The sequence below is a fragment of the Arvicanthis niloticus genome, chromosome 4, assembly GCF_011762505.2.
Source record: "Arvicanthis niloticus isolate mArvNil1 chromosome 4, mArvNil1.pat.X, whole genome shotgun sequence".
Taxonomy (NCBI): domain Eukaryota; kingdom Metazoa; phylum Chordata; class Mammalia; order Rodentia; family Muridae; genus Arvicanthis; species Arvicanthis niloticus.
The window spans coordinates 88,008,785-88,030,371 of record NC_047661.1 but is presented as its reverse complement, the minus strand read 5'-3'; the positions used below and the strand labels follow the sequence as shown (position 1 = coordinate 88,030,371).

Genomic DNA, 21,587 nt, shown 5'->3' with positions numbered 1-21,587 from the left:
AAGAATGGTAGGGATGTCAACAGTGACCAGGTAGAGGCACAATTCCTTTCTGTCCCCCCTACACACACACACACACACACACACACACACACACACACACACACACACACTTACTGCACTCAGTACGAATCTCCATTCTGGCAATACTGGGATTTAGGGCTTTATGCAGAAAGGAATTGCAACACAAGCCAGTATGAAGCAGAATTAGAGGTTTGTAAAAAGACATTTTTAATATTGTTCTTAAGCACAAGGGTTAATAGAATGAGACTCTCAGAGAAAGAATAAGACATACCCAAGTGAGGATATGGGTTTCTAAAGGGATCCACAAAGGATTTCGGTGGCTCTCAACTTACTAAAGGTTGCTAAGAAACAAGTGTGCTCCCTTCACCCAGCCTTTATTACCCAATGCTTAAAATGTGTAGTTGACAAGGTCAAAGGTTAAAGCATTTGCTTTTCTAAGCAAAGTTGTGAATTCATTGTGAGAGGGGAGTGCAGAAAACTCAAGGTTACAGATTGTAAGTATAGTTGATTTCTTGTCTTTGCCATCCTTGATTAAGATGTCACTAGGAAACTTACTGTCCCAGTAGGCAATTTAGGTTTTATCAGTGGTTCCTTGCCCTTAACTAGCAGGAAAAACAAAGCAGATCCAAGGAAGCAAGGCCTCTTTTCTTTCCCCAGCTTTTCTTCCCGTGTCCCCACAAGTTTGCATCTTTCTGTCCTGCCTCAGAAACTCTCCCCTACTCTACTATCACAGATACTTCTTGCTAAAGGACAATTTTGCAAGCAAGGAGGACAGTTTAGGCCTACCATGTTAGCCTTCTTCTGAACAAGTAGTTTGGGACTTGTATTTGGTTTGTTTGTGGTGCTGGGGGTTGAACCTAGGACCACACCAATGCTAGGCAAATGTTTTACCACCCAGCCTAGTCTCAGGCCACAAGTAGGTCTTGGAAATACAAAAGGGAGGAGAACACTTGTTGTGAAGATTTATACCTAAATCTTTCTTTGGGAAGAAGATTTGAGGCTAGGTTATTTGGGAGCAAAAACAAAACCTGGCACTACAGGCTTGTCTCCCAGGAGTCTGTGGTCTTTATTTGGAATTGACCATTGTGCATATATTCCTTCAGTTCTTGTCAGACAAGACATAATTAAATGACTTCTCACCTGTTAATCCAGGTTATGTCAATTTAATTTAGCTCAGCCAAAGAAGCCATTTCTCCACTCCCAGGACATGTTTACCTCCACGTTGGGCAATTATGAGGAAAGCTGCTATGTTTGAGTAAGTCTGGGGGAATTCCTCCTACTATAAAACACAAGTCAGGACAGGACCAAAATGGGAAGCAGAATAAATATTCAAGCTGACAGTAACTGCAGCAATAACCTGTGACATAAACACAAGTGTGGAGAAGTAGCTTAGCAGCTACACCATCTAACAAAGCAACAGTAGTTGCTTTTTCACTGGAGCCTATGACTCTCTGGTCACAGGTTTCTGTCTGAGTCCACAATAGCGTATGTGAATTTCCCCCTGGTGGAGTGGGCTGGAAGTCCAATCAAAAACATTCATTCTACCCATAACTGTTTATGCCACTATTACAGCTCAGGCCAGCACATCCTGACAGCAGCTCCAATCACGAAGCACCCGGATCCACAGCTACATATTTAAGCGTGGGTTTTCCCTTTCTCTATCGAGGCCAGACTTCAGGGGTATCACCTGGTGCCTCTAGTTCACGCCTTTCCTACCTGACCTTTCTCACGCATGGGTATCAGAACACAATCAAAAGGATGAAGCACGGTGAACAATGCCTTGGGGAACTGTGAAAGAGGCTCAAGAAAAAGAGGCAGAGGACCTTTTCCCTTGAGTGCATTTTGTTCCCTGGATCGTTTTTGACATGATTTCATGCCTCCTGCATGAAACATTTAGTCTATGTAAAAGACATGTATATTCTTGTTGGGTGTCAGAACACAGCTATAGAATCCAATCTGGTGAAAGAATGTGCTGAGTGCTGTCCTCAGTATGCCCTGGATCTGGATCTGGCCTTCTGCCTTGCTTTTGTGCTTTCCCAGATATAATCTATAGTATGTGCCAGAGAACTGTGTTTAAATTAGCCTATCCTAAGAAAGTTCTGGGAAAAGGCTGTTCTGTTAATATTCAGTACATGCTTACTGGCACTTATTTACATGATTTTTCTGAACTCAAGAAAGCCTCCTTGGACCATTACTTCATTTCATTCATGTATAAAAGTATACTGAAACTAAAATAAACTTGTCTGCAGCATTAGACTGTAGTCTGCACCATTCTTGAAGGTCTTCAAATCCCAAGTCTTGCAACTAGATCTGCATAGGTCAATGAAAGTCAACATCGTGGATTCCAGGTTTGAGGGTTCCAAGAAGGGCTCTTTAATATAGATACGTTTGTGTTTTCTTTCCCTTCAGTCTCCCAGCTGTGAGAAGTGCCGGGCTAGCACCATTCTTGCTCTCTCTTTTATCCAACTCATTCAGAAGATTGGAGGCCAACAAAGGAAGTCAGCTCCTAGTCTCTTTATCGTTGTAACTCCTCCCTCATAGCTTCCATCTCCCTGTGTCCCTCCACCCAAGCTTCAGATAGCTCTTATCATGCATAACCGCAGCCAGGCTGCCTCTGCAGCTGCTAGCTGATACCTCTACCTCCATCACCACCACCACTCCCAGTACTTGTAATATCTGCTCTTCACACTGTTTTCAAGACACTCCACACTCCCTTGCTTAATCCCATCCACTAAGCAGGCATGTCACCCCCATGCCACCCCACCAGAAGACTGCCATCCCCAACAGACATCCCCTCCCCTTAGTTACATATCTCACTACCTTTTGCATTACCCATGACACTGCCACCACTGGCAAAAAGCACACTGCCACATCGCCGGGGAAAAGAAAACCATGTTAAAATTTCCTCTGTGAACGTCCCACCATTAGGCTTCAGTTGCCGGTCTCATTTCCCATATCAAGACAAAACCATTGTTCTTCCCAAACTTATCCTCAGTTTTATCACATCCTGCCAAGTGTTGCTAATATTTCTAGCCTGGGGGAAGACATAAACAATGTTTACCCTACCTATTGGCCAAATGACAAACCAAAATATAATTCCACCAAAATTTACTCTGGGGAGATTACAGAGCAAATCTAGGCTTACTTACAGAGCAATGGATGAGGGCTTATGGGTAGAAGCATGGACATCCTTAAAGCAAAATCTGCACCCAACATAAATGTGATTTTAATGAGAATGGCCTCCATAGGCACATATTTTTGAATGCTTAATCACCAGAGGACTAGAAAGATTAGGAGGCATGGCCTTGTTGGAGGAAGTGTGTCCAACAACGTTTTAAATGTCCATGGATGCCCACTGTTCTTTCTGTTGGTCTGCAGATCGGTATGTAGCTCTCCTGCAGCACCATGCTCCCTGAATGACAATAATGGACTAAAACTCTGAAACTGTAAATAAGTCCCCAATTAAATCATTTTTCTTTATAAGAGTTGTCTTGGTCATGTTGTCTCTTCACAGCAATAGAACAGTAACTATGTCAGAAATTAGTACCAGGGAGAAGGGTATTGTGTAACAGGCCTGACTTTGAATTAACTTGTCATACTTGTAGAAGCAGGGAAGACAGTGGTGCTGCAAGCAATGTAAAATTTAAAGGCCTGGTTCAAAAGATTTCAGAGGGGAAGAATATTAACAAGTAGCCTAGATCATTCTTGTGATATTTTGGTGAAGACTGTGGCTGCTTGTTGCCCTTGTCCTGAAGATCTGCTTGAGGTTAAACTGAAGAAGTTTGGGTTGGTGGCTTTGGCAGAGGAGATTTCAAGACAACTTGGTATTTATTAACTGTGTCATGTGGTTACTTGTGGTCACACTTGTTACCTTACAGGCATTTCCACCAGGCTCCTCACAGGGACCCAGCAACAGCTTACATCATCTGCCACTGCCAGGTGTGCCAGGTGTGGGCTGAGTATAAAAGGACTGCCCGATACCATGTAGGACAGCTCTGTTCCCATGTTTTCTCTGTCTGTTCTGGCACCCCATCCCACACCTTCATGGTTCTGTCCCTCTGTCTGCCCATCTACATATCCACTTGTCTGCCTCTACTCTTTCTCTAGGTCCTCACTCCTTTTCCTTCCCCCAATAAATACCAGATTTGTGTGTGGCATAATTACTCAGGGGTATACCTTAGCCTGGGCCTGCCAGGTACCCCCTCACCGAATTATATTCATAACAACTCTTATGCAGATCTGTAATGAAAAGGACCGAGGTGAGCAAGCACATACAAAATGTACAGTTTGAGGAGAAATCCTTTTCTTGTAGAATTGTAATGAAGCTAACCTATCAAGGAGATAAAAAGTCTTAAGGAAAGCCAGGTGCTAAATGGATTAAAAGGAGTGGTGACCCCAGGGTTAAGACCCAACCCAGCTAAGTTTCTGACTTGTAAAAAGGAACTAAAGAAAAACTTAAGTGCAAAGGAAACCATCAACAACAGAAAGCAAATCTAACTGTAGTCCTTCCCCACTTAATTGAAAGAAGGGACCAAGTTCTAGCCCTAGCAAGCAGCAGAATTTAGCAGCTGCAGTCAAGTTCTGGCTTTAGAGTCAAGGATAGAAGAAAAGGGCTATGGAATCTCCTTCTGAGGCTAAGGAAAGCCAGTGAGGCCAGGTATGTGTCAGGGTGTCCCTGCAAGAAGGCCCAGAGACACCATTTCATGAAGCTGTGCAGGCAAAGCCTGGATTGCATTGGAGACCCCCAAAATGTTGCAGATGCCAGTAATGGGATACCTGCCAATGAGAGCTTGCAGACCAGGTGTAGAGAAAGAGCTCAAAAGAGAAAAATGTGTTGCAGTCAAAAAAAGCTGAAGAGAGTTAGTGATCTGAAGAGAGCTTTGACATCAGACAGGCAGATGGGGAGGTTTGAGTTCTCCCCACTGTTTTTCCTTCCTACTTTGGTCCAATATTTCTTCACCATGTTCTCTGTTTTCCCTTCTGGAATTGTTATATAGATATTCTGTGCCATTGTATGTTGGAAGTATGTGATCTTATATTTTATTGGAGGGTTGCTATTAAGAAATTGCCTTGAGTTGCAGAAGAGACTTTGAACTTAGACTTTTAAGCCGTACTGAAACTGTGAAAAAATTATGATGAGTTTTGAAGTCAGACTAAATGCCTTCTGAATTATGATATGGCTACCAGCCCATGAGGGCTGCGCAGTGGAATGTAGTGGCTTGAATGAAAATACTGCCCCCTATAGGTGCATATATTTGAATGCTTAGTCCCTAGGGAATGGAACTCAAATGTGGCTTTGGTCATTGGTGTCTCTTTATAGCAATAGAACAGTGACTAAGACAATGACATCCCCATTGCAGATAAAAAAACAAAAAAACAAAAAAACAAAACAAAACAAAACAAAACTTGTCTTGGGCTGGAGAGATGGCTTAGCAGTTAAGAGCACTGACTGCTCTTCCAGAGGACCTGAGTTCAATTCCCAGCAACCACATGGTGGGTATCTCACAACCATCAATAGTGGGATCTAATGCCCTCTTCTGGTGTGTCTGAAAAGAGCAATGGTGTACTCATATACATAAAATAAATAAATAAATCTAAAAAAAAAAGAAAGAAAACTTGTCTTGAGTACTGCCATTTTTGTTAAGGTTCAGGAGTCACCCCAAAAACCACATGGATGTCAATCTCAGTCAGACATGGATGGTTTAATGATAGCACACCCGACTGATAAACCAGGGTAACTAAACAGCTCAACACTGTAAGCTGGACATTTCTCAAGGCCAGCTTAGAAAGGCTAAAATGGCAAAAACCACAATGAGCTCATATACAGATATTGGAAGTGCTGCCCAGTGGTCAGCCCTGACTCAAGCCATTTTAGACATAAAAGTTCATACTGACCTTTAATTTGATGGGTCCTACATGAGGCTTATAGTCGTGGAATTTCTTAAGATTAACAAACCTCATAACATATAGAACAGGGTATGTGCTAGATATTCACACCACTAAAATGGCAAGGAAGGCTTTCCTTGCTATGGAGTCCCTTTGTAAATTCTGTAAACCCTCAAAGCAGGAAAATGGCCAGAGCCCTACCTGAGGAGCTCCAGCAGCAGGCCCCTTTCCAAGACCTCCCTAACTGTCATAACTGCTACAAAAGTCATCTCCTGCCTCTCAATGGGACTCTCCCCAGGTTATACTAATTTTAAGAGAAAAGTCTAAACAAAAGCCACCAATCCCTGAACTTCCCACAGAAACACACCAATCCCTGAGTTGCCCTAAGCTCAGGATTTGAAATCTCACCAATCCTCACCCTGGAAATCTCTACCCCCCTAGGAACTCTTATATAAACACTGCTTTGTCCAATTCACTGCTGCTGTCTGCTCCCTCCCAAGAGTAGAGGCAGCCACTCCTGGATTTGTCCCTCCTCTCCCAGGACTCTTTAGTAAATCTCTTTTATGAGATTTGCTGCCTGGTGTGACTCTCTCATCAGAAGACAAGAAGCAATAAAGAGAAGATGGGAAGAATCGAAGACAAGAAATGAGGCTGAGGCCTTGAGGAATGAATGAGCTCCTCAGCTCAGCTGGGTACTCCCCTGGAAGCTGCAGTGCCTCTGCTGAGGAGGCTTCCTCTCGGCTCTGGTTCCTGGAGTACCATGTCTCAGGATGCCTTTCCATTGCGACATTGTACCACCTGAGAGCAGAGTGGTTCCTAGGCCCCCATGTCTCTAGATACCCTTCCATTAGGATGCCTTCTCCCCTCAGAGCTGTGTGGTTCCTGGGCTTCAGTCCAGCAGAAAGGCCAACCGTATGTGCTCAGCATGACTCTGGTCTGAGTCAAGTTATTTTTCTGTGTCAATGACTGGCAGGCATATTACAGTAACAATATGAATCTCATATTGTTACTGGCCAGCATGGAACAAAATGGCTACAGCTATGCTGGGCATGGGGTGGAGGCAGTCTTCAACAATTTTGACTTTAGACTTCATTTTACGTAACCTGACCAACTCCCTTTCTAAGCAACGATAGTTTCCCAAAACATAATGCCTGATCCTAACAATAGAAAGAACAAATGAATTTGATTGCTTGGGCAAAAACACATTCAATGTTAGCCAACAATGATGGAACAATGGAGTTGTTCCTAACCCCAAGTTCTGATGGGTAAAAACTGTAACTGTTACTCAGCCCAGATGCTTTTGGGTTTTATGCTTATAAATGCTGCTTCCATCCATACTTGAGGCTGCCAGAAGAAACAAGGCTCCCAGGTCCTTGTCTGGTGGCCTTGATCTATCAAGGACTCTGCTTATGTGGTGGGAATAATAATAAAAGATTTGGTGCTTTACAAGCCCACTGGTGTTTTCTCTCCCCTTCTCGTGGTGCACATGGACAAGGTGAGAACGACCATACTTACTTCGCTACAGTCAGCCAATTGATGTTTAGTTTGTGTTGAGAATCAAATGAAAGGCAAGCCCGCTGTCAGTGAGCTTTGTCATCTCTTGACCCGACCCAACCCTTTTGTTTGTTTTCTTCTGTTTTTTGTTTTCAATACAGGGTTTCTCTGTTTAGCCCTAGCTGTCGTGGAACTCCATTTGCAGACCACGCTGGCCTTTCAAACACAGAGATCTGGCTGCCTCTGCCTCAGGGATTAATCTGAGAGCTGGGACTAAAAGCATGTGCTGCCACCACCAGGCTAAGTATTCTGTGCTTTCATAACACACTTACTTGAGAACTCTTCTCTGCATCACTGATCCTGCTTAGGTTACTGCTTCCAATTTCCATTTCTTCAGCATTAGTGCCTGGTGCTAACACCTTGGTTCTCTCTCTGTTGTCACCATCAAACAAAAATTTCTAAGATGTTATAGAACGATCATCCATTTTCAGGGATGTCATCGTCGTGTGGACCAGCTACGAGCTGATCATTCAGCATATATCATGGCCACAGAGATCCTCTGCCAACAACACTGAGTTAGACTTTAACCCCACAATATTCTTTTTCTGTCCAACAGCTTAAAATAAATTCAGTATCAACAAATTCATGAGCCATCTGCTGGGCAGATCACTCCCATCTGTAGCCTTGGCCCTGTTACCTGATTCGAAGCCTTGCAAAAGATGCCCTTGGCCAAACATTGTGTTATATCAGAATTTAGATTCCCAGCTGGGCATCTTTAACCCTAGCATTCAGATCCCTTCAGCCAGGGATCTGAATTCAGTTTGATTCAGTGAGAGCAACCAGCATAAGTAAAAGTCTGTCTGGGAACAAAATGAAAATCCCATAATCCTCATGGGAAATAGAGTTAACTTAAAAAAAAAAAAAAAAAAGAGCCAGGGTTAGTGACACATGCTTTTAAAGGCAGTGGCAGGCACATTTCTGTGAGTTTCAGGACAGCAAGAGACACTTACCAAGACCTAGTCTCAAACATACAAACAAACAAACAAACTAGATGCATGATCGGCATGATATCAGATGGCTTTGATCCCAGCACTCAGGAGGCAGAAGAAAGAGGATCTCTGAATTCAAGACCAGCCTGGGATACATAGAAAAAAAATCATTTAGAAAAAAGTAACAGAGAAGTTGCTTGCAGATCTTCATAGTCTGCTTTTCCTGAACTCTAGCTTAAAAAGCAAGATACTTTTCTTTTTCAGCATATCAGCCAAGGCCTAAGCATTCTTTCCTTGGCACTGTGTACCCTCTCATAGTTTCTTTGAAGACTCTCCTCATCCCCATTACCCTCACCCTCTCCCCACACACCCTTTCTGCAGTTGCTTGCCAGCTTCTGAGTCTTAACATAAAGGCATGACTTTTTCTCCCTCCCCCCAGCAGCTGCTGGATTTTCAGTTGGCCTTCCCTATTGTTTTTTTAACTCTAATAAAAAAAAAATGGTCCTTAAATTCCACCCACATACAACACTAATAACTAAGAAAGAGGGAAAGAACTAAGGGAGAAATAAATAAATTAGCCAGACACTCAGGAGGTAGAGGCTGGAAGATTAGGAGTTCAAAGTCATTTATGGCTGCACAGTAATTGTATTTTTATTTTATTTTTTGGATTGGGTTTTCAGGACGGAGTTCTCTGTGTAAGAGCCCTGACTGTCCTGGAACTCAGTTTGCAGACTATGCTGGCCTCAAAGTAACAGAAATCCACCTGCCTCTGCCTCTGCCTCCCAAATGCTGGGATCAAAAGTGTGCACCACCAATGCCTAGCACTGCACAGCAATTTTAAGATCTGGGCTATAAAAGGAGACCCTTCCCACCCTAGGTTGGAGATTGATTCTAATGCTTTGATTCAATCGGGAATCTACATGCCCAAACACTGAAGATCCTTGTCCCCAATTGGTTTTTGATCAATCAATAAAGATGCCAATGGCCAATGACTGGGAAAAAATCAGGACCCTTAGATTTTTGAGGGCTAGGACTAAAGAGGAACAGAGAATTGCCATGACTCAGGGAGAAGGATGAGATGCAGGAGCTATAGGAGATAAAGTCCAAAAGCCATGTAAGAATTCAGGTGAGTGGCCACTGACCACTTCCATGATTGGGCCTGGGATATCAGGGGAAGGTTTAAGAGTGCACCCTTTGAGGTAGCCAAGGCATTTTAAAAATAAGTGCACGTGTGTGTGTGTGTGTGTGTGTGTGTGTGTGTGTGTTCCTGGGCAGGTGTGCACATGTGATCCGCTGGGAGCACAAAGTGGTAAGACACAAACTCACTGCTACAACCCTAAACAGAAAATAAAAGAGAAACATAATGGTTTAATTACAAAAAGTAGAACTCAGCTGAGTGCTGGTGATGGTGCACACCTTTACTCTCAGCACTAGGGAGGAAGGGACAAGTAATCCGAGTCTGAGGCTAGCTTGGGCATACAGAGAAACCCTGCCTTAAAAAAACAACATAAAAGGAAGAAGAAAGAGGAAGGAGAAGGAAGGAGGAAGAAAAAGGGAAGAGGAGGAGAAAGGAAGGAAGCAAGGAAGGAAGAAGGAAGGGGGAGGAGGAGAAGCAGCAGCTGCTGCCAGTTGGCAAAGAAAGACTGGAAACCTTTCCCTTTCCCACCAAGGGAATAGCAAAAGGAGCATGTTTAACAAAAGTCAGTCATACATAAACCCAAGAAAGGCAGGTAGTATGGAATTGGCCTACAAAATGTCACCGTGGCTCATGGCCCAGCAATTTGGGATCTTTCTCTAGGCTCGCCAGTCCACTCCCATTAAGAGCCCTTGCTCTTTCTGATACTCTATTTCTATTTCAACATGTCACTGTCAGATTCTTTGAGGTAGAACACAAGAACCTGCATACTTCAGCAAAGAGCCCTTAGTCACTTGCAAAATGCTGACTTTCGATTCAGGACTGCACATGAGGCTTCCCTCGGAGGAGTGATCAACAGGATTCAGTATCAGGGTCACCTGGTTTCAACTCATTGCCCATCCCCCGTGTTCAGACTTCTAATTCAGTCTCAACTATATGTGCTGCTGAAACTAAGATCTGCTCTGAGACTTCCTAATCCAAAAGCCTCCAGAAAAGGATGATAATATGCAGTCTGTGTAGAAATTAAATAGGAAACAAAAGACCGTTGGAGTTTGGCGATTTGGATGGCGCTCATTTGAGCAGGCTGCTCGCCTCACGGCATCCAGGAGCAGAGGTACACTAATAGAATTATTCCAGTAATCCCTGAAGAATGGACTGAAGCCAGAAATATTAATATAAGTAATACAAAGTAGACATTAAAGTCATATTTAAAATAATATATGTGAACTATTTTCTTTTTCCAGTGATGGGGCTACAACTCTTGCTTGCTAATAAATAATGTACCTTTGAAGTACATCCTCAGCCCCTAATGCATATATGTCCATGAGTGAGCACAGAAGGCATGTATGTCGGGATTAAACCAATGTTGCCCATGCCAAACACATCTTCTATCATTGATAGCCTGTTTTTTTGTTTTTGTTTTTTTGTTTTTTAAGTCAGATTATTCCAAAGCCCAGACTAGTCTTGGCCTCTTGATTGTTCTGCCTCAGTCTTTGGAATGCTGGCATTTCAGATGTGGCCATCAAAACCAGCCTAGCCTGATTTAAATAAACATACACACACACAATTAAGGGTGTGAGGTTAACCCTGGTTTAAACATTATTAAATTCCTAATGTTTCATTCACACATTACGCTTTATTACCACTACTCCCCAAGAAGCATACCTCTCAGCTTCTCAATAACTGTACTACTTACCATCTCTAAACCTGATTTTGGTTTCTATGTTTAAGCTATTCTCTGCCCAAATCAGGCTTATTAGGTGGTAAATAGTAGATAGTTAGAGCCTTCCAGCAGTCTCTTAACTCTCAAACGCTTTTAATCTTAAATTATCAGTAGCCTTTGAGAGCAAACACTGTGATTACTTTCACACCTTTTCTCCATCTTCACTCCCCACTCCCTTATCTGAGGCTTAGCCCAGTACAACGGTACCATAGCATAGAACTACCATCTCACTACATGTGGTGGTTCACAACCCAAATCCCAGTATTTCCAAGGCTGAAGCAGAAAGGTTGTCCTGAGTTTGAGACCAGCCTGGGCTACATGCTAGCCTCAGCCGTAGTGTGAGACCCTAACTAAAAACAGATTTGATTCAATGGAAGCACTCCACGTAGGGTCGCAGATTTTATGGTTTTTGTTGTTGAGACTGAGTCTCTATGGAACCTTGGCTTCAGACTCACAGATCCGCCTGCCCCTTCTTCTCCAGCACTGGGTGTGGCGCCTCCACACCCAGCTGAGAGTACTTTCTTTAATGCTCACAACCCAGTTAAAATAATATCCTAATCTTAGGAGAAAAAAACCTGGGCCGGTCTACGACTTCCGGTAGGGCACTATTACCTCTGCGAAAGCCTCAAAGACTCTATCGGAGTCAATTCCCTGACTCTATTCCTTTCTAGAGAATATTAACAAAATTAACTCATAACGACCTCGACCGCTCCGCAGGAGTAGTCACGCACTCGTCCAGAACGTAAGTGTCACAGGGCCTTCTTCCTGCCTCGTGAAAAATCAAGCTACCGATGCAAACTCCAAAACACAGCAGCTGTGTCTAGACCTCCCGCGCCCTGGGCCAAATTCCCAGTAGAAAGACAACAGCCCGGCACACAGACCACCGGAGCCGACCCACACGCAACGACCTCGCGCAACCGGGAAAAGGAACAGCCTGCACACACGGGCGGCTCTGATTGGTCACGGGCTTAGCTCGAACGCCCGGGCGTGTGTCGTCACTTCCGCTGGGCCCGCCATCTTGTTCCCAGGGGCAGTTGGCGGAAGAGATCGAGCTCTTTGGCTGCCCGTTCTGCCTTGCGTCTGGAGGTCTCGCCGCCTGCGTTTGGCGTCCGTCTTGGGCCCGGGGTCTGTTTGTCGGCGTCCCAGGTGCAGTCCCTCGCTCGGCTGGGGCACAACGCGGCGGGCTCCTTGCCCCGACGGCCTTCCATGGAGTAGGTCCGGGACCGTTGTCCCGAAGAGCGCGATCGAGCTTGGCCCCCTCCTCCCGCCCTCCTTCCTGCCGCGGCAACATGGCTAACAACAGCCCCGCGCTGACCGGCAACTCGCAACCGCAGCACCAAGCGGCCGCGGCCGTGGCCCAGCAGCAGCAGCAATGTGGCGGCGGCGGCGGCGCCACCAAGCCGGCGGTGTCGGGCAAGCAGGGCAATGTGCTGCCGCTGTGGGGCAACGAGAAGACCATGAACCTCAACCCCATGATCCTCACCAACATCCTGTCGTCGCCTTACTTCAAAGTGCAGCTCTACGAGCTCAAGACCTACCACGAGGTGGTGGACGAGATCTACTTTAAGGTACGCATCCTCTAGGCCTCGTGTTGGGGGTAAGTTCGCCAGAGCGGGGTGTCGGATACCGTGGATGCGCCCCCTTTCCCTCCCTCCTGAGACCCGAGGATTTGGGGGAGGGGGGAAAGTTGGCGGAGGGAGAAGTGAGGCTTGGGGATGGCTTGGGACGGGTCGGGCTAGGGCCGCCCTCTTTTTCCTTTTCAGGTTTTGTTTTTTGTTCTGTTTTGTGTTTTTTTAATAGCTGGGCGAGCCCGCCACAATCGATCTTTAACCTACCCCAACCTCCTGCCTATCCCTAGGGAGCTGTTGGGCAAGAACTCTAGGGGAGTGGAGAAAAGTAATACCAGAAGCCTGTCCAAGTTCACCATTTTTTTAAAAAGACTCCTTTTTACCTGTGTCGACTAAGCACTAACTTGGTGCTTCTGCTGCTGCCCCTCGGGCCAGCGGAGTTACTGAAGTAATTACTTCAATGTCGGCCTCGAATTCTTCGTTAAACTCTCCAGTCCAGACAGAAATTGGCCAGTGAGTGTGTCGGGTGGGCTGGGAGGGTTGAGGGTGGCGTGGTGTGCCAGGGCAAAGAGGTGTACAGAAGGCCTGGAAATTTTTCCCAGCAGGAAGTCAGGAGTCGGAGGTCTCAGCCACCTGTGCGTTGGGCATAATTAGAATGATCTGGGCCCTGGGCTTCTGCGGCAGGGTCGGTGCTGGCTTGGCTGTGCTGGGGAGCTCACCTGGCGCCTCGTCACTGCACTCTTGTCTCAGTTCTTGTTTCGTTAGCAGGATTGACTCAGTCTTGCAGCGAGGCTCGGAGCAGCCCAGGGTCGCAGGTAGAGGTATGCACTATTAATCATGCTCAATCGCCATAAATGCATTTCCCTGGTTAAATGAATGGCTAATTAGGTTTATTTTTCGGTTTGGTTTTGGGCCATTGATTTTGGTCTCACTGACAAGATTCTCCACTTCTACAAATTAGGTAGTTTTAAAAAAATACCTTCCAGGCCTCCGAGGTTAATTTCTATTTTAATGAGTGTTAATAGTTTTAATGTCTTCAAGCATTTTCGCTAGAGCATGTAAAACACATCCAATTTTTCTTGTCTTGACACTTAGAAATTTGGGACAGAACAAATAAGATATTTTCTGTCATTTAAACATATATGTGAAGATGTTAACAAAAAGAGATTCTGTATATTTTACCTCCTTTTCTCCCAGCTACTTGTTAGATTTTTGAGGTACTAATTGCTTTTTATAGTCAAACCTTTTAACTTTAGATGTATAGAATATACACGTGCTCTTGGTGTTCTTTTACAAAAGCTGTTGAGTAGGTGTAACTGATACCATGAAGTAGTTTTTTAAACTAGCTTTTCAAAGGTAAGGCCTTTCCTTGGGAAGGTAGCTTGGTGCATAATGATGAAGCTTATGTATACATGCAGTTAACTTTGAAAAATTGGGTCCCTGCACCTTTGTGATAGGTTGTTTTAAAATAGAGACTAATATTTCAAGTTAATTTCAAATGTATTCTGAAAAACTTATTCTGTTAGAAAGTATGTGAAAGTTCGTTTTTAAAACTAAAATCTCAAGGGGATTGGGGAGAGGCCCTATGCCTTTTTGCCTTTGCAGAGGACCTAAGTTCAGTTCCCACCATCCACATGCGGCAGATAACAACCACCTGTACCCCCAGTTCCAGGGATGAGACCCACACATCCATGTAATTGAAAGTAAAATAATAAAATGGGACTGGAAACTTGTTATGAAATTTTCTTTGGATCGCATAGTCTTTGAAATGTTTAGGCTTCCAGTTTTACATTGTCTGCCCTCTTTTGGGAACCCGGTTGTGGTTCAGTGGTAAGTTGGTATAGCACTTAGACAACATAGACAAGACCCTAGGTTCAGTCCCCAGCGCTGGGGGCTAGGTGGGATGTGACTTACGTAGTATGTTTGTTGGGAACAGGAAAAAACGCCATGAACTGAGCAAAACAGTGTTGTGCTTCAATTTAAATGGTTGGTTGTTTGGTTTGCTTGTCTAAAGCCATTGAAATGAAGTATAAAGTATTACCATGTATGGGCAGAAATAAAGAGTGGGGTTTATTTAAGAAACAAAAACAGGTCTAATATTTTTTGCTTATCTCTCTAGTGTCCGCTTTTTGCTATTTCGGGGTAAAGCTGTTTTCGTAGGGTGCTCCCTTTAACAAAAATGATAGTTATTGGTTCTGTTTGGTATATATTAATGATTTCACACTTAACCTTTTAACAGTTTATACTCTGGATTTGCAGTTTGGACGAAAATTGAGTACAAGGATGATCTTTGTAGCTTTATGATTTTAATCTTTAAATATTTAATTATGGATAAATTGATCCTAGTAATCCAAGCCAGCCTGGTGTAAGTGAAATCCAGGCTGGTCAGGTCTATACAGAGTGAGACCCCATCTCACACCCACGTCCCTAGCCGCCACCCCAGGCCTTAAACAAGCCCTTCCTGAAAGCCCTAGGAATAAACTTGTATTTTTTGTAACGTGTGTTTAAATTTACCATAAAATGACCTGTCTGCTTTGAAAGCGTGCCAGGGTTTTGTTGACTCCTCTAACTTTGTTGGTGTTGAGTCTGAGCAGTTTTCCCAAAGATGCTGTGTGTGCTTAGTGTGTCCGTCCAGGATGATGGTGGATGGCACCTGCACAGTGGCACGGCTCTTGGGAGGAGTTGCTCTTAGGAACTGAGCTCACTGTAGTTTCAGAGTACGAACGTTTGTTGTCTTCCTCTTTTTTCTTTTCAGGTCACGCATGTTGAGCCATGGGAGAAAGGGAGCAGGAAGACTGCTGGCCAGACGGGGATGTGCGGAGGGGTAAGTAGAAGTACGTGCATTCTTTTTCCAGTTTCTCTGTCTGCTAAGTTTATAGGAAAGCTAAGTGTTCTTAGATATTCAAATACCGATTCATTGGCAGATCTTAGACTTTTTCAAAAGTGCAAAAGTCAAGTCTCCATTGAATCAGGTTAAGAAAAGCATTAGTTTTTATGCTGTCCTTTTAATTATAGATTATGGTTGTTGATAACAGCATCAATCAATGGGTATTAAGTATCTGCTTTTTTTTTTTTTATTAACTATGTTTGCCTTTAAAGGTTCGAGGTGTTGGAACAGGAGGTATTGTTTCTACAGCGTTTTGCCTTCTATACAAATTATTTACCCTGAAGTTAACTCGAAAGCAAGTGATGGGTCTCATAACACATACAGACTCTCCATATATCAGAGCCCTTGGATTTATGTATATAAGGTATGTGTGTGTTTATCTACATATTTAAATAATTATTTTATTTTCATATAATTTATTTTATTTTTACATAAACTCAATAGAGTTCTTGTTATAATTTTAGGTATACACAGCCCCCTACAGACTTGTGGGACTGGTTTGAGTCCTTCCTTGATGATGAGGAGGTATGTCAGCAAGGGTAATCATCAGCTTTCTTCTGAGTACTCTGCTCTTGCTCTTTTATTTGTTAGAACTTTAATGTCTTCAGAATTTCTGTACATTTATTTCAGTTGTACTTTTGGGATTATTATCCTGTTGCTAAGATTTGATGACTTTTAATATGTTTTAAGAGTTAGTATGTTTTAATAACTTCAGTGATTTTTTTTTTTTTTTCTCTCCTAAATTAAACCCTGTATTGTGTTGATCCTAACTCCTGCGACTGGTACTGACTTTCTGAGGGGCTAGACATGATAGGGAACGTGCACTACTGTGACTGTAGGCATTTTAAATCCCCTGAACTGTTTTTTTTGTTTTTACTATTACCCTTTTCAAACAGCAGTGTTTATTTATATTTGCATATAAGTGTAAACTTAAGAGTTGAGATTAACTTAAATAGCCTGACAGTTATGCCTGTCCAAAGTGAGAAAATAATTTTTTTTATTTTTCTTTTGAGCCAGATACTCAATGTTACTTGAGTCAGTCACAAACCTGTAATCTTCCTGCTTCAGCCACCTGAGTAGGTAGGATTACAAACAGGATTTACCACCATGCCTGACTAGTTCTAGCTTTCTCAGTCACTACATAACACAGTTTTTTAAAGACCAGGCTTAACATTTAAAAACTTAACCTCATAATCACATGTCCATAGCTCTGGGCTTGATCCCAGCACTGCTGAAAAATACATTTCTTTTCTTTAAATTAGCACTTTACTTTAGATTCTGAGGCTAAATCTAGTCACTGTCTCAAGCCTTAAAACAAAATGAGCGAAGATTAGAGTCATATTGAAATTATATCCATATTAATTTAGTTTTTGAAGACCAGAGGATCAACATACACTCAATTGTGAGTTTTATTATCCTTGCATCTGCTTTTATCACTAATTTGTAATTCAGAGTTTATATAGTAGAATTAAACTGTTCTGTGAGTTCAAACAAAAATTGTTTGGTGCTTAGTGTGGCACATCTTAAATTCCAGCACCTAGGAAGCAGAGACAGATGGATTGCTGAGTTCCAGACCAAACTGGTCTACATAGTAGATTCCAGGTCACCCAGAGTTATATAATAAGACCATGTCTCAAAAATCTTTTTTGTTGTTTAAACACATCCATCTAATAAAAAGTTTGTTTTTATTATATGCCCACCTTTTTAAAAAAAACAAAACAACAACAACAAAAAAAAAAAAACCTCACTACTGTAGACACAGAGGAGAACCATTTTGAGACATGGTCTTGGGTAACTCAGGTTGGCCTCTACCACTGATCCCCTGTCTCAGTTCCCTAGTACTAGGGTTACAAGCAAGCCCAGAGATGTTGTTAAATTTTCCTGTCCTGTTTTGGCCTGTTTACCAAGCTGTTTATTAATTCAAAAGATCCAGAAAGTGTTTGAGGTAAAACCATAATTGTTAAACTTTTCTCCTATTTACATGGCTTTTTTCTAAAGAAAGATTAAAGCACTTTAAAAAGGCATGTCACTTTAAAATTGTTACTAGGTTTCTAAATGTTTCTAGTTTATCTGTTCTTTATTGTGTGTACAAGCTTGAGGTCCTCTATTTGAGCTAACATATGTTTTCTTCTTTAGATATCTGCAGCGATTATATTTGGAAATACTGTATATCTGAACACTTAAGTGTGTGTGAGTGCAAGCAGTTTTACCTTTAGCTCTTGTTTTCCTGTGTAGATAACAAATCTCACTTTCCTTGTGTGCTTGCACTATAGGTTTGGGACTGACAATAGCTGACTAACATGTCCTGAGCTGTGAGAGGGCATAGCAAGAAGGCCTTCATGCGGTAATGACCCTTTTCAGAGACAATGGTCATCATGGATTATGCGTTTCCAATTATTTGTTCATTTATTTATTTTGTACATAACTTTAAATTAGAAACCTCACTGCTTCATGGCAGTTGGTTTGCTATTGCTTCCAGTTTTAGCAGGGCTTCATTTTATATTGCAGCTGTTAAAAGATAACCTTTAGACAGGAATTATCTGAAAGTAGTCCCTGCATAGCTAGGCTTCAGCACCAGGTATATGTGCAAATGTGTCCTCAAGTGTAGGTATGTGAAATGTCACTTTAACCCACTTGTTCCGTGTAGTTTAGTGATATAAGGGGATTTTCCAGAGTTTTTGTTAATGAGCAAGTCAGGTCCCTTTGTGCCCAAGAGGCTGCAGGGTTCCTTTTCACCTGCATGTATGCAATTAGCCTAAATAGTCTTCATTCATTACCAGATTAGGATACACAAATTAAAATTTTTCTGTTAGTTTTTTTTAATAGTTGATTCCAAAGATGGTAAAAACAATTTTTTTAAAGTGTTCATGTATATGTTGAAGTGCCCTTTTTAACCAGTAGGGTATCTTTTATGTTTCATAGGACTTAGATGTGAAAGCTGGTGGAGGCTGTGTAATGACCATTGGAGAGATGCTTCGTTCTTTTCTCACAAAACTCGAGTGGTTTTCTACTTTGTTTCCAAGAATTCCAGTTCCAGTTCAGAAGAATATTGATCAGCAGATTAAAACTCGACCTAGGAAAATCAAGAAAGATGGAAAGGAAGGGGTTGAGGAAATAGACAGACATGTTGAAAGACGGCGATCCAGGTAATGTTCAATACGTTATTTTAATTTACCTGTACAAAGTTCTTAGAATGTGGTGTTCCTTCTATTTGTCATTCCCCCTGAAATGAGAGCAGTTACATTATTGTATATATGCATGCCAGGCACGCACTGTCCCACAACCATACCATCCAAAGGTTAATTACATTTGGTGTGTGTGGTAAGCTGATGAAGTGTTTGTGGTATGTTTGGTCTGTTTCTGTGTGTTGAGTGCTAGGGAGTATTTGGTTGGTTATCAGCCTCAGTGTTCTAAGGACATGCCAGGTAAGTGTTCCACTGAGCTACAAGTATCCTGCCCTTCCAGTGTTTGATTTATTTCAGTTTTTCCTTTCCCCTTTTCTTAGATCTCCAAGAAGATCACTGAGCCCACGGAGGTCTCCAAGAAGATCAAGAAGCAGAAGTCATCACCGGGAGAGCCATGGATCTTCTAGTTTCGATAGAGAATTAGAGAGAGAGAAAGAACGCCAACGACTAGAGCGGGAAGCCAAAGAGAGAGAGAAGGAAAGGCGAAGATCCCGAAGCATTGATCGGGGCTTAGATCGCAGGCGAAGCCGCAGTCGGGAGAGGCACAGAAGTCGCAGTCGCAGTCGTGATAGGAAAGGGGATAGAAGAGACAGGGATCGGGAAAGAGAGAAAGAAAATGAGAGAGGTCGAAGACGGGATCGAGATTATGATAAGGAGAGAGGCAATGATCGAGAAAGGGACAGGGAGAGATCGAGAGAGCGATCCAAGGAGCAAAGAAGTAGGGGTGAGGGAGAGGAGAAGAAGCACAAAGAAGACAAGGAGGATAGACGACACAGAGATGACAAAAAAGAGTCCAAGAAAAAACACAGCAGAAGTAGAAGCAGAGAGAGGAAGCACAGAAGTAGGAGCAGAAGCAGAAATGCAGGGAAGCGGAGCAGGAGCAGGAGCAAAGACAAGTCAAGCAAACATAAAAACGAAAGCAAGGAAAAGTCAAACAAAAGAAGCAGAAGTGGCAGTCAAGGAAGAACTGGTAGTGTTGAGAAGAGAAAACGAGAGCACAGCCCTAGCAGGGAGAAGTCTAGAAAGCGCAGCAGGAGCCAAGACCGTTCCCACAAGAGAGATCATGGTGATAGCAGGGACCAGTCAGACAGACAGGATCATCAGAGAAGCCAGAGTGTAGAGCCAGAGAGCCAAGAAAAAGAACATAAAAACAAAGATGAGACTGTGTGAAGATTTTGTAAAATTGGATCACATTGAATCCTATAAATGTTGATTAAATTCTGCTTTCCCCCGCCCCAAGTTGAGATTGTGCAGTAGTTAATGCACTCTTTGAGCTCCCTGTAGGCTGTTTTCTTTTGTGTAGGGAAGTGCCTTTGTAATCCCATTAAGCATTGATGTTTTCACCCAGTTGAGTTGACACATGATGCAGATTGTTCTTGCATTTTTGTTTGTTTTTAAAATGTACAGTCTGTACATACGTCCTGAAAATGTTTTAATTCCTTTGGCATGGTTGCCATGTTGGTTAAGTTTGTATAAGGCAATAAACTGCCACTAATTCTATTTTTGTTTTGTAGGTGTGAGATTATGGTTGTGTACTGAAGTTAGCATGGCTGTGCTTTTCATAATAGAATGCTAAAGACTTTGGGAATGGATCTTGGATGTTTGTTTTAGAAGAATTATGTGTTTTCAGTATACATGAAGGCAACAGTTGTAGGTTAACATTCTTGTCCACTGTATATTACCTTGGAAGCTCTTGTTAATATGTTATTCTCCACAGTTAATGTTAGAATTTATAAGAGGTTTAAATTAGGCTGTGATTTGATCAGAAGTCCTTTAGCATTCTACCTCAAAGGGACACTGTTAGTATGCCTAAAATTTATTTACTTTCCTTTTTACAATGTGCTTCCCCCCTTCCTCTTGAATTCTTTCTCAGATTTTAAAAGTACTATATTAAAATGTGTAAAGCCTGGCATTGTAGCAGCCCTATACTAACGAGTGATTGGGAGAGGGCGGGCACACGAGGAGAGAAGCATTCAAGCCTCACGCTTCCAAAGCATTTTTATAAATGGAGAATACTTAAATTATGAAACAGCTTGATATATAGTATCCTTTTTTAAGAATTCAAAACTTTTTTTATTGATAATGAAGATTGCTGTTTGAGTTTTTAAACTTAATCTAGGACAGAAATATTAACAGTAATGCAGTGCTGCGTTATTTAAGACTATCAGCAAATTATTTGATAGATTGTTCTTATGACTTGTATTCTGATTTCAGAAAACCATCATGAGTGTGGAATAAATACTGGATTAAATCCTTTATCCTGGGTGTTGGCTTTCCCCCCATTTCTTAACATTTAAAGAAAATTGTGGAAACTGATAAAATGTCAGCAGTTTTCTGTAGAGGGTATCTTGAGCAAAAGTGACTATTAAAAACAACACATTGCTCAGCCTGTAAAGGTATTTACCACCCAGCCAGACCTGAGTTCATCCCTGGGCTAGGAGGAAAAAGCCGACTACCGTACTATCATGGTGTATACATGTGCCCCTGTAAGCAGTCTTTAAATCCTTGTAGGTTGGAAGTAGTTATGCTGTCCTGGTACTTACTAGACTCTTAGTGGCAGTTCCCCTTTTAGGGGAGCTGGGGTGTTTTTCTGTCACAAGGGCTCTTTTGTCCACATCAAAGATGATAGTTGAAATTATACTTGGACTGTATTAATACTATTTAAAGTTCTGTTTTGAAAGTTTTAAGATGTATTTAGG

At 42.5% G+C, this 21,587-nt stretch overlaps 1 protein-coding gene across 1 annotated transcript; it reads left to right on the top strand.

Moving 5' to 3' along the window:
- Positions 1-12,248: 12,248 nt before the first annotated feature.
- Prpf38b (pre-mRNA processing factor 38B) lies at positions 12,249-21,146 on the top strand. Its single transcript, XM_034499779.3, has 6 exons — positions 12,249-12,816; positions 15,572-15,640; positions 15,916-16,067; positions 16,168-16,228; positions 18,626-18,849; positions 19,209-21,146. Exons 1-6 carry the CDS (start codon positions 12,538-12,540, stop codon positions 20,056-20,058), a joined length of 1,635 nt encoding a protein of 544 aa, XP_034355670.1. The 5' UTR covers positions 12,249-12,537; the 3' UTR covers positions 20,059-21,146.
- Positions 21,147-21,587: the final 441 nt, after the last annotated feature.

Coding starts and splice junctions, on each gene's coding strand:
- Prpf38b (XM_034499779.3), top strand. CDS start 12,538: ATGGCTAACAACAGCCCCGCGCTGACCGGCAACTCGCAACCGCAGCAC. Junction 12,817..15,571: donor TGGACGAGATCTACTTTAAG/GTACGCATCCTC, acceptor TTTTCTTTTCAG/GTCACGCATGTTGAGCCATG. Junction 16,229..18,625: donor CCTTCCTTGATGATGAGGAG/GTATGTCAGCAA, acceptor TATGTTTCATAG/GACTTAGATGTGAAAGCTGG.